Below are 16,906 nucleotides of genomic sequence, written 5' to 3' on the forward strand. Positions count from 1 at the left end.
TAGAGGAGGGCGAGGGAGGAGAGTGGGGGACAGAGCCAGGCAGCGGGGACAGCACATGCAAAGGCCCTGAGGCAGGGGTGTGCCTGCTGTGTTTGAGGAGCAGCGAGGGTGTACCCGGAACGGAGCGAGGGGAGGGGGACAGTGGACAGACGGTGGTCATGTGGGTAAGCAGACAGATGGCTGAGCGGGTGTCAGTTGGAAGGCAGCCGTGTGGCCGTCACGGAAGGTAAACAGTGGACCAGGGCCTCTCGGTAGTTGGTGTTGGGTTGGCGGCAGCAACACCAGGGTGTGTGAGCAATGCAGGTTCCCGGGCCCCAGCCCAGACCCACTGAGTCAGAACCTGCGTTTTAGCAAGGTGCTGGGCGGCGTGTGTGCACAAGACGGGGACGAGCGCTAGACCCGTGTCTCCCCTGCCGCGCTCCTCAGGGCCTTCGCTCCCCTTGAGGGTCGCACATCTCCCAGAGCGGGTGGAGGTGAAATGCTTCCCAAATGTATTTGACCACGGGTGCCCCTGCTGGCGCGCATCTCCTCAGGTCAGGTTCCACAGAGCTCGCTTGGGAGATGCCCGCCCTGGAGCGCCTGGTGGGCTCTCGTTTCCCGGGCCCAGGTGGTGCTCCCAGCCGTGGGCCGTGCTCACCTGCACAGCTGCACCCTGGTGGGGCCTGCCTTTCAGAGGGTCGTGAAGACAGGCCATACCAGACGCGCCCAGATGCGAGCCCTGACCCTGCCGCTTAGCCCCCACTGTCCTGGGCCAAGCTAGTTCACCCCTCTGTGCCTCCGTTTCCGCAGCTGTGAAGTGGGAACCGTTCTCAGGCTATTGGGAAGGTTGTGGGGAGACACGCAGGTAAAGACTCTGGGATGCGCTCGACTACCACTGGGCGTCATCACCTGGGGATTTCAGGTGTTCTGCAGACGACGTGTCCTCTGCAGCTGCCCCTGCTGGGCCCCCAGCAGCCCTCGGGGTGCGGGGGGGTGGCCCAGGCACTGCCACTGTTCCCGGTTAACAGGTGGGGAAACTGAGGCCCTGAGGTCCCCGCTGGTGGAGGGGTGGAGCAGAGCCGGAGCCCCGACCCCTCCAGCTCCAAGCCTCCCAGGCTGCCCGGGGTGTGCCCCAGGTCCGCACCTCGTTGCAAGGGGACCCCACATCCGCTCCCTCCTCCCGCCTTCCCGCCCACACCCCTCTGAGCTCACTGTGAGCTGGGCTGAGGGTTTGCCCATCTGGCAGTCATTTGTAATTCAGCAGCAGCCCTTCCCTGTTCCTCCCTGCTTTCAACGTACTGCTGACTCCACGCTCCCCATCGTGGGGGACGCAGTGCCTGCTTATCCTGTCAGATTAGACATTTACAGCACAGGTCCCACCTGCCCGTGTCCGCTGCCCTTGTTTATCAGAGGAGCAGGAGCAGGGAAAACACGCCGCATCCCCGCGCGCCCCGGCCAGGCCCGCTCGCCCTGACATCCCCGCATCCTCCCAGGCACACCCCAGTGAGGCGCCAGGCGGGACGCGCCGGCCTGGCAGTGCCTGCCTCTGTGCCCCCTGCCCGCAGCACAGTCATGGGGCTGTCGGAGCTGTGGCGCCCCGATTGCTCTCCTGGTGATGGGGCAGCTGGGTGAGGGCCCTGGGCCGGCGGGCTGTCAGGGACAGAGTCCATTCGTCTGCCAGACGTGGGGCTCCTGGGCATGGCCAGTCCTGTTCCCAGGGCTTGTGGACAAGTCGTCGCGGCCCTGCCTGGGAAGTGCCCCGCCCCTGCTCCCCCCCCACTCACCGTGGGACCCTGGCCTCTTGAGCACGCAGAGTGCCGCAGGGAGCCTGGGGGCGTGCCGGCCTGCTGGGCGGCCTCGGCTTCCCCACCTGTGACCTGGGAGCAGCGGGGTCACTGCCTTCCTGGGGATTGACGGCCTCCTGGGCCCAACCGTGGCGCACCCACGTGGTGGCCCTTGGCGCCGTCTCCTATAGCAGAGGCAGGAGCAGTGGCCAGCCCGCCCGGCTCAAGCCCAGCTCTGCCCTTGGGCAACCGAAACTCCCACTTCCCAGTCCCCTCCCGGGTCCCTGGGGTGTGACAGCCCACCTCCTCAGGTGGGACTGGGAGAGTTAACTCATGAGAAGCTCGTGGGAGCCTCACACCCAGGATGGGAGGAGCCAGAGCTGCTTGCAGCTCCAGCTGCAGGTGAGGCAGAAGTCAGAGAAGTTAAGTGACTTGCCCACGGTCACACAGCACAGCCAGGGTGGGCAGACACAGGGCCTGCAGTGGAGTGTGGGGCAGTGAAGGAGATCCTTGGGAAAGCAGTGGAAACATCATAAACCCTCACCGAATGGGAGACACCTGCTCCAGTAACACTGACTGCGGGTGTTTATGCAAACGCTGATTTCTCTCCGGCCGGAGCTCCCGTCTGTGAAGGGGGCAGCATGGAACCTTCTTTCAGGTGGCAGAGCTGGGATTCACCAGCTCGGTCTGTCCAGCATCTCAGTGGCGAGGCCTCCGAGGCCCTGGAGACAGAATTGGGGCTGCTGCCCAGGAAGGAGAGGCGCACCGCCCCCCATAGTGTCTATGCATTTCTTCTGGGCCCTGGTCCCCATTCCCCCAGCCAAAGGCCCCAGGTCCCCTGCACCCTCTCCTGAGCCTGACGCTGTGCGGGGCTGAGTGGTGGGGCTTTCCGGAAGCTGGGAGATGCTGCCCCGCCCAGCCAGCCCTCCACCCGTGGCCCCGGCTCGCAGCTGGGTCCAGCCGGCCAGGAATCCAGATGTTTCCATGGCTCTAACACAACCAGCCAGGGCCCGTGCTGTCCCCCGCCCTGCTGCACCAGGAGAGGAGGGGCTGGCGAGGGGGAGGGAGGATGTTTGGCGTCCTCAGACCTCCCGGGACCTCCTTTCCCAGCTCACGCTCCTAACGTGTTCGACAGATGGCGGGCTGGCCGCTGTTCAGCTATCCAAGTAGGAAAAGAACAGGCCTGGCAGCCGGCGCTGCTTGACAAAAAACACGTTGGCTGCTTGATCGCGTCCGGGTGGATGCGCTAGTGGGGGCTGGTGGCGCAGAGGCGGGAGAGGCTGCCGAAGTGGCTTTGAAACGCCGTGAGAAACTTGGGGAACTGCCTTCGTTACAAATACTCAGAACTCTGGCCCTCCCAAGCGGCCTGCCGCTGCGCCCCCACCCAGCCTGGGGAGACCGCCGAGCCCCCGGGGCCCTGCCGTGCTCGCCGGGAGGCCTAGAGCAGAGCGGAGGCAGGAGGGCACGGCAGTTACGCACGGCGGTCACAGGCGGGATCTGCGTTCGAATCCCGTGCCCACCCCCACGTGCCAATCTGCTCCCTGTGCTGTGGTGTCCTTACCCACAAATGTGGAACCCAGTGGTCGTGTCCAACCCCGGGAGGTGACACGCGTGACGGTCCAGAGCGGCGTGGGTACACTGATACCTTCATTCAAGGCTGGGCTGGGAACCCGCAGAAAGTGGGCAGGCAGGACCAGCCAGCGCACGTTGGGGTCTGCGGCAGGTGTGCTGGGGTCCTGCTCATCCACTGCGGGGACTGTGTGCAGGGCTGCCCCGTCCCCTCTGAGCCTCACTCTCCTTCTCCGTGCGGGCGGTCGTCTGGGGCCTGTTTCCTCAGGCGCAGGCAGCGGGTCCTGGTGAGGAGCCCGCCTCGATTTCTCCAGATGCCAATGCAGGAGGGAGCTTGGTGAAGGGGAGAAACCCCAAACCACTGGGTCTCCTGGGGGGCGTGGTCCCGCCCTCATCCCCAGGCTGTAGCAGAGGAACTCGAGGCCCAGAGCGGTCGTGCAGCTTGCCCAGAGTCACACAGCAAGGCTGGCCGCTGGCATCCCTGCCTCACCTCCAAGCACCTGGCGCCCTGACCTCAGTCAGCAGCCAGTCCAAGCCCCTCCCCGCCCCCCACAGGCTAACCTGCCCCTGCTGCAGCGGGAGCTCCTGCACTGCGCCCGCCTGGCAAAGCAGACCCCCGCCCAGTACCTGGCCCAGCACGAGCAGCTCCTGCTGGATGCCAGCGCCTCTTCCCCCACCGACTCCTCGGAGCTCCTACCGGAGGTCAACGAGAACGGCAAGAGGAGGACACCTGACAGGTACCTGGGGGGACGGTGGAGGGGCCGGCTCTCTCCCTACCTGACTCTCGAGAGCTGCGCTGGCGCCGAGGCTTAGCGGGCACCCCAGTTCCGGGGCTGAGAGAACGCAGGCCGATACCGCGTTGCGTTCCGTGGCAGCCGCTGCCGGGTTGGTCAGGTTCAGCCTGAGGTGCGAGGCCGCCCTGTCTGGCTGTGGCGGGTTCTCCTGAGGACTCGGATGCCCCGGGAGGACAGGGGCGGAGGCAGGACAGACACTGCCTGGCCGGCATGCCCTGGCTATTCGTTCTGGACGTGCACCCCGAGTGTCCAGCAGCCCGAGGTGCCCAGGTGCCTGGGCTGGCCCGCACTGCTGGGTCATAGCGTGGGTACCTGTCCTGCTGATGGGGGAGGGTGTCTCCCCCACTCTCTCCAAGGAGGCCCAGGCTTCCTGACCACCTCACCCCAGGAGCCCCAGAGGAGGGGGAAGAGGGGCGCACCGGGCTGGGCCCCCAGCAGCTGGGTCTGATCTCTCCCATTGTTCACCTCGGTCTGCCTCCTCCTCGCTCGCTCACTCGCTCTCTGCCCGCGCCCCGACCTTCCCGTCACCCCTCTGTCCACGGATCGTGGCCCCGTGACCACTGTCCCCTGCCTGCTCTTGGGACCAGGACCAAAGAGAACGGGTCAGACCGTGACCCTCTGCACCCGGACCACCTCAGCAAACGGCCGTGCACCCTGAGCCCCGCCCAGCGCTGCAGCCCCAGCAACGGGCTGCCCCAGCCCACGCCGCCTCCGCACTACCGCCTGGAGGACATGGCCGTGGCCCACCACTTCCGGGACTCCTACCGCCACCTCGACCCCCGGGAGCTGCGGGAGCGCCATCGGCAGCTGGGTGAGCGGCGCGCTGCGGGGGTGCACGCGTGCGCCGAGTGGAGGTGGGGGCGGGCGGAGCATCCGGGGCTGCCGTGTGCTCGTGAACGCTGGCGCTGCCCGGCCGCGTCTGTCTGGGGAGGATGGGCACTGAGGACGTGGGTGCAGAGGAGAGATTTGTGCCCCACCCCGCCTGGGCTGCGCCCAGAAGCCTGAGGGACAGCCATCTTTCCCGGGGGGGCAGCTGGACGCCGCCACCTCAGGGCCAGGAGGGCCCCTCCCCATGGCAGGTGGGCGCCGTGGCTGCAGAGGTGCCTGTCCTGGGGACTCTGCAGGGCCAGGTATGGGATCTAGAGCCGCTCAGGATGCACTGGCAGCCGGGAGAGACCGGGCATGTGGGGGGTCCCCAAGTCGCAGGAGTTGCAACGCCCAGGCGCCCCGAGGGAAAGCAGGGCACCACTGAGCGCACACGGCGGGTCCTGCTACACCAAAACACCAAATCCATATAGGGTGGTCCGTGCAAGAAGGAAGGAGATCAGGGGGGCTGGGCGCTGGGGCGACACGCCCCGGGGGCAGGTGTGCCCTTGGGCAGGTCACGTGCCCTGCAGGCCTGCTTCCTCCCTGCTGGCTGGGTTTAAGAGCAGCCCCGCCTTCAGGGGGTGAGAGGGTGTTAATACAGGGCCTAGCCCAGAGTGGGTGCTGAGACCCAGCTGTCACTGGGGGTGGTGTGGCCGGTCCCGGGGGTCCTCTTGTTGGCATTGTATGTTTCGCTGGGTCCTAGAAGGCAGCACCCTGATGTGTTCTGACACACCCGTGTGATGTGTTAGCGTGCCCACATCACAGATGGGGAGACTGAGGCCCAAGGGGGTAACGGACAGGCCCAGAGTCGTCTAGCTACCACGACTGACCTTCTGACCTTCCTCTGTGCTGGGTCAAAGGGATGAATAGGATTAGCCTCCACCCCAGGGACACCCCCCCCCCCAGCGGGAAACCTGGAAACAGCTGCCCCTGAGGCAGAGGCCCAGGGCGCCGATGGTGGGCCCAGAGGAAGGGTCAGCAGAGGCCTTGCCCCTGCCTCCTCCCCCCGGAAGCTTCCAGGGCCCGGGCCCAGGCCCGGGCAGCAGGTGACAGCGTCTGGCTCCCTGCAGCCGGGTCAGGCAGGTGCTAATTCCCACCCGCTTCTGCTAAAGCAAAAATAAACACCAGCTGTCAGGCAGATCTCAGCCACTATTTTGGTTGGGGCGTCGGTGCAGGCCCCAGCCCCGTGGGCAGCAGGGCAGGGCGGTGCACCGCGGGCCCCAGCTTCGTGGGCAGCAGGGCAGGGCGTCGGTGCGGGCCCCAGCCCCGTGGGCAGCAGGGCAGGGCGTCGGTGCAGGCCCCAGCCCCGTGGGCAGCAGGGCAGGGCGTCGGTGCAGGCCCCAGCTCTGTGGGCAGCAGGGCAGGGTGCTGTACCGCGGGCTGTGGCTACTACCTCCCACCTCTGCTGCAGTTTGGGTAGGCATTTCAGGTTTGGGGGGTAAAAAAGGCCTAAGTAGACCCCAGCCCAGGAAGCATGGGCCCTGCTGGGTCACAGTGGGATGAGCATATTCAGTATTTCAAAAAGTGTAGGAGGAGCTGCTGTGAGGAAGCCAGACGCTGCCCTGCTGGTGTGAATTTCTCAGCTCTCAGTTGTTTGTTTTGTTTCTGATTACGGGGTGTGGGCACCCCATTGTTTCAGTCTCTGGAGCTATACCAGCCAGCGGCTAAGGGCACAGCCCCAGCTCCAGCCGACCTCGCTTTACTTTGGTCCACATGTCCCTGTAACCAGCCTCAGTTTCCTCATCTATAAAATGGAAATAACGGCAGGACCCCTCCCCTCACACACGGTTGGAGGTTGAGGCAGGGATGAACCCGTAAAGCCCTTAGCACAGAGCCCTGCTCCACACCCAGGGCCCTCCCCTCCATCTCGTCTCCCGGGAGTCTTATCACACCTCCGGGAGGCAGGCAGGGTGGGGGAAACTGAGGCCACAAGCAAGACAAAGGGCCCAGGTCCCATGGGGAATGAGTGTCAGGGCTCTGGCTTTTCCCGACCCCACTGTTTCCCAGGAGACCACACTTACACCTGCTCACCTGAGACCCAGCAGATAAGCCGGATCACCCCTCTTCCCAGGCTGGAGCTCGGCCCAGGGGACACAGAGGTGAACAGGCCACACTGGCCCTGCCCTGGGGACTGACACAGTCTGTTGGCAGGACTGAGGATAAGCAAAGTAGCACCTATAGTTACTACACAACCAGAGATACATGGGGCTTAAGGGAGCCTGAGAGCCCAAGGCTGCTGAGGAGGAAGGAGCCTGGGACCCGTGCTTTGAAGGACGCATAGGAGTCCGGGAAGCAGTAAAGTATGGGTGAAGCCAGGCAGCCACAGGAGGCCCTGAGCGGCGGGGAAGCCCCTTGACTGAGGTCTGAGGCCACTATGCCAGCAGCAGGGGGCAGAAAGAGTGAGAGTGGCTGGATTTGGAGGTGGGGGAGGGGTGGCCAAAGCGCGGGATGGGGACAGGGCTCCGAAGCATGAGTAGAGGCCAGGCCAGTTCCTGAGCCCCCAGGGAAGTGGGCATACGGTCAGTGCCCTGGGCTCTCTTCCTCACCTCTCCACGGGAGGGCACAGCCCGTGGGCGGGGCCTGCAGCAGGGGCGTGAGTGGGGGCGGGGCTTGATGAGCGGGGGCGAGGCGCGGGAGCGGGGGCGGGGCCTGACCATCGGCCTCCTCCGCAGCCGTGCACGGGTCCCGGCCTGAGGAAGTGATTGACCACCGGCTCACGGAGCGCGAGTGGTCAGAGGAGTGGAAGCACCTCAACAACGTGAGTGTCCAGGCCCGGGCCACGGGGCGTCGCAGCAACTCGCAGGCGCTCTGCCCAACCTGCGGGCGCTGCGCGGGCAGGGCTCGTGTGTGCCCCTTTGGCCCTGCGCCCGCCTGTCTAGGGTCGCCCGTGCGCTCCTGGTCGGCCCCTCAGCACCCTCCCTTCTAGGGCCCCGCGGACCGTCTCCCGGAGAAAGGCCCCCTGGCCGCGGGGGTGGGACCCCTTTAACACCGTTTTCAGGGTCATCCCTGCCCCGCGTCCTTTTGGGGAGGGGAGCCCAAGAGAGCGGCGCTGGCCCGTCTGCTTCGCGGGGCAGGCCGCTCCTCGAGGGCTGCAGGGAGAGCCCCAGCCCTGGGTCGGGACAAGCCTCCGCGCCGGTGTGGTGCCCCGGGCGCCCCCCCAGCCCCGCCCAGCTGCTCGGTGTCTTTCCGGGCAGTGGAGGTGGGTTTTCAGGCCGCAGCCTTGAGCCCCCTTGGGAAGGCCTGGCGGGCGGGCTGGCCGGGCCCGGAGTGTGGGGCAGTGTCCCGGCTGTCCTCGTCATCGAGTGGCTCACCCGGCCCCGCGTGCCCGCAGCTCCTGACCTGCATCATGGACATGGCCGAGAAGACGCGGCGCTCGCTCACCGTGCTGCGCCGCTGCCAGGAGGCCGACCGCGAGGAGCTCAACCACTGGATCCGGCGCCACAGTGACGCCGCCCAGGACAGCAAGAAGGGCCCCGCGCCCGCCGCCCGGCCCCTCGGCAGCTCCGCGGGCGCTGAGGGCTCTCAGCTAGGTGTGCTCTGTGGGCGCGCGCGGGGCACCGGGGCCGGGGCCACCACTCGCCACGGCAGCGTTCTCACACGGCCCTGCAGTGAAATAGCACCCAACACCGTGTAACCTGGGAAAGAGGGGCTGCCTGACCCGCTGGGAGGCCCAGCTCTCGGCTCCGATAGGCCAGGGGCCCGGCGCTGGGAGGCCCCTGCATGATGGCCGTGGAGACGCAGAGGGGCCAGGCTCGGACCAGCTCCCAGCCGAATCCAAAGCCCATCGGCTCCCGAGGGTCTCCCTTCCTGACATCACCCTGCTCCCCCCGCCCAGCAACTGATAACAGGGTTTCCACCATGGGTATCTTGGGGCCCCAAGATCACACACCCTGCCCCCATGGCCCAGTCGGGTGGGCCCCGTCCTGTGTGTGATGCCGGCCTTCCTGTGTTTCAGATGTCCACCGGGAGTCCGTGCCTCGGACCCTGTCCAGCTACGTGCCCGAGGAGATCTGGAGAAAGGCTGGTGAGTGGGGGTGGCCCGGGGCCCCAGACCCCCTCGCCCTCCCCGTCTGCATCTGCGTCTGAGTCTGCTGCGTCTGCGTCTGCGTGGGGGTCCCTGCGGGCGCGCCCGGGCCTGTTGATTCAGAATGTGGGCGTGGGCCCGGTCCCCGCCCTCCAGGGGACGGTCCTCTACACTACAGTAGAGGGCTGGCTTTGCAGGTTTCCCCCCGCTATCATTCGTGCCCCCGGGGCTGTGGACAGGGGAGACCCTTCTGGGCCGGTCCAGGTGCCGACCAGCCGAGGGCGTCCTTTGCAGAGGAAGCAGTGAACGAGGTGAAGCGGCAGGCGATGTCGGAGCTGCAGAAAGCCGTGCTGGACGCCGAGCGCAAGGCCCACGAGCTCATCAGCATGGAGCGAGCCAAGATGGAGCGGGCCCTGGCCGAGGCGCGGCGGCAGGCCTCCGAGGACGCCCTCACCGTGGTCAACCAGCAGGAGGACTCCAGCGAGGTAGGGCCGCCCGCCCTCCCTGCCCCCACACACACACACCCAGTCCGGGGCCAGAACCCCACTCTACCGCCTCCCGGTCACGTGCTTCCCAGCCACGTGACCTTGGGCAGCCCCGGGGCCCCTTGACCCCACACGGCCTGGTGAGGCAGGTCCTGTGGGTGTCCCCATTGTACAGATGTGGACTCTGAGGGCTCCAGAGGGTAGATGGCTCACCCCAGGTCACTCCCTAGGAGGTGGTGGGCCGCTATTTGAACCCAGGCTGGCAGACACCAAGGTTCCCTCTAAGCTGTGAGAGCAGAGGCGAGCAGTGGGGCGTGAGAGTCACCGTGTTGGTACCTGCGCGTCCACTGCGTTCTCTCCTTGTCTGAGAAGCGCTTGGACGGCAGAGAGGCCAGGAGGAGGGGGAGGCTCTCCAGGGGTCCTGGGACTGTCCAAAGGCCCCTGGAGCCGTCTGTGCTGAGCTGGCCCCGAGGGGGCAAGGGGAGCAGGGACACAGAAGGACATCCTGTGGCTCTTCAGGCCGTGGACGTGCGCAGGGAGGACGGTGGGCGTCAGGGAAGCCCGCTAGCGGTACCATCCGTCCGAGCAGTCCTTGAGGGAGTGAGCTGGCAGGAATCTGGGGAGCAGCAAGGGTGGGGCGGGGGGCATGCCTGCAGAGTGTGGCCAGCAGGAGGCTTTGGGGGCTAAATGGGCGCTTGGGCCTTTCTCCCAGAGTGGTTTAGCTTCCCTGTCCCACAGCCTGGGCTGCTGCCTCCGGCCTTTCGCTGGAATCCCTGCCCACCTTCTGCTCATGTGGGCAGCTGGGGTCGTCGCTTGTTACAGAAAAAAGGATCAGAGGCCCAGTGGTAGGGGAAGGACGGGACCTCAGCAGCTGTGGCTGCGCAGCCCACCTCTTTACTCTGCCAGGGCTGCCACGTTCTGGTATCGGGGCCCTGGCGAGGCCAGGAGGGCTTCCTGGAAGAGAGGGAGGGGGTTGTGGCCCACCGTGAACCTGTCTGGGGTGGGCTGGAGTTGTGGGAGCCCGTCCCCCCAAACGGCCCAGCTGAGGGGCCGAGTCTGCAGAGGGTCACCGCAAGCTGGGGCTTTTCTCTTGTTGCCCGGTGATGTCATGGCTGGGTCTGAGCAGGTGTGTTTGGAGTGTGTGCTTCCCTGGTCCGCAGCCAGGAAGGGTACTCTGGGGACCTGGGGGGCCGGCCCGGGCCACTTCTGACCGTGCCCCCTCACATCCAGAGCTGCTGGAACTGCGGGCGCAAGGCCAGCGAGACGTGCAGCGGCTGCAACGCGGCCCGCTACTGCGGCTCGTTCTGCCAGCACAAGGACTGGGAGAAGCATCATCACGTGTGCGGCCAGAGCCTGCAGGGCCCCTCGGCCGCAGCAGCCGAGCCAGTGCCCGGACAGCCCGACGCCACCCCAGGCCTGGGCCCCTGCCTGCCCCCGGCCGCCGCCAGCCCCAGCGAGGGCGGCTCACGGGGCCCTCCCGCCCCGGCTCGCCCTCCGGCCGCCCGCCCTGGACGCCGCGCCCCCGCTGACCCGCCGGACCCGGCCCAGCGTGACCCGCCCGGACCCGGTGCCCAGCCGACCCCCGAGCCCGCGCGCCCCTAGACGGCCGACCTGGGAGCCAACCTTGGGAGTCACTGCTGCTACTGCTTCTCTCCAAAAGAAAAGAGAACCAACAGGACTGCATCAATGCAACTTCTCAGCTACCTGACGATCACGCCTCAACCTCTCGCGCATCCCGAGAAACCACCCGACGAGCTTTAGGCAGCCGGACGGACGCCGGCCGGAGGTGACCGGCTTGTCCACACCCGCCTCTCCCTCTTTCTCTCTTTCCTCTCATTTTTCTCTCTTTATGACTTTAACACACTTTCTCTTCAATGAAAAAATCTAATTGGTGGCTTATATTTTCATTGAAGAATTTTGGGGGGCTGTTTGGCAAAAGAGCTACTCAGAAATGGACAAAGAAAACTGTGGGGTTTGTTTTCCCCCTTCCTGATTCAAAAGGGAAAAAGAAAACTGTTCTTTTGTAGCCGGAGATCTGAGCCGCTGTGTCCCGGAAGCCACCCCCCAGGGTGTGTGGCCGGTGCAGCGAGGACGGTTAGAAAGATGTCAATTTCAGACTCAAGAAGTAATTTTTGCTTTCAGGGTTTTTTTTTTTTTTTCCTTTAATGTCAAACTGTTTGGCTTTAAGTAGAAATCCAAAAAGTTTTTTTAAAAAAAGGTGAAGGAAGCATACCTGTAAACTACCTTGCCAGCTAGCCAGCCAAGGACGCCGGACACACCTCTGCTCCAAAGGAAATCCAAAAAGCAAACACGACAAGTCCAAATCCACAATTTTTTTGTCGCTGCCAAAGTATTTATTTCACTGTCTTACTCTACGCCTGGGCTTGTTCAGATGTCGGTCTTTTGCTTTGATTCTGTTCGGGGGGGTTGGGATGTTGGGGTTTGAAGTGTTTTGTCCGACAAGAAGCGACTTCTTTCTTTTCAACTCGACAGCAGCACCTCCGCCGGGGCCGGGTGGGGTGGGCAGCTCGGCCCTCGGCACCCACGCGTGCGTGCCCGTCTGCGTGTGCACCCGGGGCACGCCCAGCGTGCGTCTGCACACGCGCAGGGAGGGTACCTCGTCTGTCCTCACTCCATCTGTGAATTTCCGTCACATTTCATTCTTTCCATTGGTGAAAAAGAAGTGCTCACGTGTCCTTCCCAGAGAGAACATAATTCTGAGACGAAACTGTGACAATCTTTTGGGTTGATTCTTGACTGCGTTTCAAAGCGCGAGGAGACAGCAACTGCGCCTTCAACTGTTGCTTCTCGTTGTCATCCTCTACCTCTGCTGCCCGCTCCGAGAAGCCTCCCGCCCACCTCGTCTTTCCGTCCCAGCCCCTGTGTCTCCTGCAGCTCCACACTTCTGCAGAAAAAGGAAAAAAACGACAAAGGAAAGCAATCCGCCCTCCCCGCGCCTTCTGGAGACTTGATCAGCTGTATATAACCCTGCATTTTGTCTAGCTGTTCCTCAGGGGATGCTCTCTCCGAAATCCCCCCACCAAGCCTAGCCCTGTCCCCCCACCACACTCAACGCCCCCAGCGATCTCAAGGAGGAAATAAAAGAATAAGGAAATTCTGATCTGTACCCAGTGGGAGAACAGACAGCAAACACGGTCTCCCATCTGTGTTTTCTTGCATGGCTGTAAGGAGTTCCCTGGACTGGAGTGCAATAGTGACCAGCTACTGAAACCGGGTGCCCAGGGGCCCCACCGAGAGGAAGAGGTCAATAGTCTGCGATAATGTGAATGTATATAGCCCTTGCAGAGGTCCAAATGATGATATTCATGATGATGATAATAAAGAAGAGATGTTTGCCAAATAAAAAAAAAATTAAGAGAAACCATGGAAGTATGTAAAGTTCAGGAACTAGGTTTTCAAAGAAAGCCGAACTGCGGTGCTACGGGGAGCAATGGGTTTGTTGATCGCTGTTACTTTTCAGAGTTGTAAGAATTCACCCTTTGAGTATTGCCAGGAAGGATTCCATCGGTACACAGACCAGGTCCCATCCGAACCCCACCTGGCAGGAGCCCTAACTCTGACCATCGAGCTAGACCTATCTCACCCTCCAGAAAGCTCCCGGGCCGCCTGGGGCTGCAGGGCCACCCGCCTCTCAGAGGCTCGCTTCTGTGGGTTTCAGAAGACCAGGGGCCAGGTGGGATTCGGCTCTCGTGAGGCAGCGGGCGCCCACCCGTCATGTTTCCAGTCAGCTTTCTCTCTCGCGAGACTTGAACCTGTCAGAAGGGCGGTTGTGCACGTGCTGTGACGTAGCCCCGCCTCTCCCCTCGGACTCCGTTCCCACGAGGTTGTGCCGGTGGAGGGTGGCGCCCTGGGCGCGCTGGGGTGTGGGTGTGGAGGTCTGAGGCCCTGATGTCAGGACTGCGGGGTGAGTCCTGGCTGGGAGGAGCCCCTCACCTGCAGCCCCGCAGGTGTGCTTTGCCGGCCTCTGTTCCTCTTCCCCTCGCAGGGTCCCCTTTGATTTCAGGCAGGCGCGCCAGGGCTGGCCAGCTGGTGGCATCGGGCCAGACCAGCCTGCAGGGCCGGACCACAGGCTGAGGGTCCGAGGTGGGGACGGCCCCTTCCACCCCAGCTGTTGGGAAGAGGTAACCTCAAGCCAGCTAGGAAAGGCCACCTTCTCTGTGTGACCCCCATACCCGTATCTCATATACCAAGACCTTCCTCTGGCCAGGGCTACAGAAGCCTGGCACGAGGGGCCGGCCAGAGGCCGACAGACCTAGCCCCGGCCAGCAGAGGGGGTCCGCAGGGTCAGAGGGTGGCAGCCAGGTGGGCGGGGCTGGCAGCGAGGAGGCTGAGGCCCAGAGGGGGCGGGAGGGGGTGTCCCTGGGGGCGACGTGTCAGCGGATGCCGGGTGTGGGCTGGGTCACACCAAGCAGGCGGCTCCTTCCGTCGAGGGCCCCTTCCGTGCTTCGGGAGCCGGCATGTCTGTTGGTCGCTGTGCGCAGGCCCTGTTTGGCCAAAGTGCTCACAGAGAAGGCAAACTCCCAATGAGCAGCTCTGGTCGGGGAGTGGGGGGGCGGCCGGAGCTGGGGCTGCTGGTGGTCTGTGTTCGCCCTGCCTCCCTTATGCAAAGAGGGCGTCTGGACAGAAGGGGGTCCAGCTCAGAGGCCGACCTGCCCTGCTGCCTCCCGAGCTTGTGGGCCGTCGGTGTGCGCGTGAGGGTCTCTTCCCCAGGGGCCGAGATCGGACCCGCTGGTGAGCCCAAGCTCGGTGAGATGCGGCTGCTGGCAGACCCTCCCTCCCCCACAAGTCCAACCCAAACGGCAGCATCACCCCGTTCTGAGGCCAAGCGCCGCAGGAGGGCAGAGTGAGGCGGGCGGCGGCCGGAGCTCCCGGCCCACAGGGCCGAGTCAGGGAGATGCACAGGCTGGGACAGCAGATGCTGGCGCCGGGGTCCCCTCACCCCCGGTGGAAAGCGCCCTGACGTGTGACCCTTGGACCTTTCCCACCCCCTCCTCTCTTTCTCTTAGGACGTGTCATTGTCCCCAGGGCGTGGTGTCTGGGGGGTGTTCTCTTGACAAAGACCAGAGCCTACCATTCCCCGTGTGGACAGGCTGGCACACCCCAGACCCCGTCAGCATCACGAGGGTTCCCGTCCCCAGGACCAAAGGAAAGCCTTGGGTGCTACCAGGGAAGAGAGGAGAGCTGGAGAAAGCCTTGGGGCCAGGAGGGTAAGGGCCGTAGTGCAAGAGGAGCCTGCCTCCCGGGAAGGGGCCGCCCTGTGGGGCTGCTCATCAGGGCCCGAGAGGTTCAGTGGCGGAGGGACACGGGTGGGAGGGAGCGCTGCTTCCGGTTTCATCCCAATGACACCGTGGAGAGGGATCGGGACAGGCCCTAACTTCCTCCTATTTGCCAGTTTCTCCAAATACATCCTCAAAATGACACCAAAGTCCAGTCCCTGGCGCCGCCCACCTTGCCTGCCCCAGCTCACTGCAGCGTGTCTGTCTGGCCATGATTCTGCCCGTCCCTTCAGCCTACCTACAATTACTTATTGATTCTTTTCTTTTATCAGTTCACCCTTCTGACCAATCCTGTCATGTCTCTGGCCATTCATCCATACACCCATTCCATCCATTCATCCATCCAGTCACTCATCCCTCCATCCACCCACCCATCTGTCCATCCACCCATCCATCTGTCCATCTATCCATCCATCTGTCCATCCACCCATCCATCGCTATCACTTGGTCCCCCGTTCATCCTTTCACCATCCACCTGTCTGCACACCACACATGGGTCTCCCGTCTAATCCACACAACCACGCCTCAGTCCATCCCCAGCCAGAACCCAGTGTAGCGTCACCAACTCCCTCAGTGATCCAAAGCTGTGGGGGTGCTTCGGGTCCCCTGTGGCCTTGGCCACCCCCTCCCAGTGCCCCTCCCATTGGTCCAGGCCTGCTCCCGGGACAGATAAGGTTCTGCTGCAGATGTGGGCAGATTGGACCAATGTCCCAGCAACAGCTCTGGCCAGTCTGGGCCCGCCTAGCAAGTGTGGTGGCCACGGGCCAGGAGAGGCGCTAGAGGTGGCCCGCACAGCTGCTCGGGGGCCCTGTGACCGGGACCACCAGTCGGGGAGCGCACATTCCCTGGCAAGTCCCAGACATTGCGGTTTGGCGCCACTCACTCCTCTCCTTGTCACCAGGGGTCACTGCCTGGAGAGGTCCCCAGGAAGGGAGGGGCAAGACAGAGCCCCGTGCTGGCCTCCCTAAGACACCAGTACTCCTGGAGCCCCTGCTCCCGGGGGCTCATGCCCGGCTCTGCCTCACCCCTATGCCCGTCTTCCATCCAGGGGTCGTGGGGTGGGTGTCCCTGTGGCCCTAGAGGCGCAGCACACTCTGCCAGCCCCGGCTCTCCCTGGGCCCCTCAGCCCCACACCTGCCTGCGGGCTCCCGCGACCTACGGGGCTCTTCCTGCGCCCCCCGCGGGATCACCTCCTGCTGGCAGGAGAGGAGGAAGAAGAGGTTGCAGCGAGCCTGGACACGGTGCACAGGTGAGGCCCGGGGAGCCGGCTGTCTGGGCAGCCACCTGCACAGTCCCCGGCGTTCCAGAAAACTCTGGAATCTGCCTGCTTCCCGTTGCTTTTGCTTCAGTTCAGCCAGACCCTGGAGTGCCTCCCCAGAGACCCCTTAGAGCAGTAACTCGACGTCGGGACTCAAGGGGAGCCTGGCTTTAAACGTTAGAATGAAGGACAAGGGGGGCCTAGCCAGGCCAGCCTCCGTGGGCCGAGGGGCTCGGGCAGCCTCATGGGCAATGGATTGACTGTCCACTTCCTCTTCATGTGATTTTATTTTTTAATTCCCCCAGAGGGGTTGGACCGAGAGTGCTGGGTCACGTTCCTCAGTGCCAGGCAGGGTCCTGGTGGCCGCCCTCCCGTGTCCCCCCATCTCTCTGTTCGCGGCCGCGTGGGTTCTGTGTCATGGAATAAAGCCGCCGTTCACCATCACGGGCTCCGCCTCTCCTTGGGTCCCTGGCGACTCCACCTAAGCCCGTTTCACACACTGATTCACCAGATTTGTGTTGGGGGGCTTTCTCGGTGACAGGCAGGAGGGACAAGAGGGGGTGCACCACGCCACGGGGGTGGACGAACGTGTAGTGCAGGGTCGGGGCGTGAGCGGGACGTGGTGGATGACCTCTGCCTCCTGAGTTCCGGCCAAGTGGGGTGAACTCTCGAAGGTTGTGTCCTCGAGGTGGTCGGGACGACCTCGGACCCCAGATGACACGCTCGTGGCTTCAAGGGCTCGAGCCCCCCCTGCCTGTGGCCATGTGGGCACCTCCCACAAGACCCTGAGGAGCCAGGGTGTCCCAGACGTGGTGTCCCGGCTCACAGGGCAGGTCCCACCCCTAGTGG

General features: G+C 64.2%; 1 protein-coding gene across 1 annotated transcript in view; it reads left to right on the plus strand.

The window, feature by feature from the left end:
- CBFA2T3 (CBFA2/RUNX1 partner transcriptional co-repressor 3) overlaps positions 1–16,906 on the plus strand; it is a gene marked incomplete at its 3' end in the record, with an annotated part of 60,238 nt that overhangs the window by 41,432 nt on the left and 1,900 nt on the right. Inside the window, 13 exon segments of the mRNA XM_079907877.1 lie at positions 3,888–4,069; positions 4,714–4,937; positions 7,666–7,751; positions 8,325–8,523; positions 8,949–9,017; positions 9,312–9,502; positions 10,733–10,967; positions 10,970–10,996; positions 10,999–11,069; positions 13,347–13,384; positions 13,509–13,606; positions 14,234–14,366; positions 15,848–16,048. Coding sequence (XP_079764003.1) covers positions 3,888–4,069; positions 4,714–4,937; positions 7,666–7,751; positions 8,325–8,523; positions 8,949–9,017; positions 9,312–9,502; positions 10,733–10,967; positions 10,970–10,996; positions 10,999–11,069; positions 13,347–13,384; positions 13,509–13,606; positions 14,234–14,366; positions 15,848–16,048 — 1,754 coding nt within the window.

This window comes from Stenella coeruleoalba (assembly GCF_951394435.1).
Source record: "Stenella coeruleoalba genome assembly, chromosome: 20".
In the NCBI taxonomy this organism is placed as follows: Eukaryota; Metazoa; Chordata; class Mammalia; order Artiodactyla; family Delphinidae; genus Stenella; species Stenella coeruleoalba.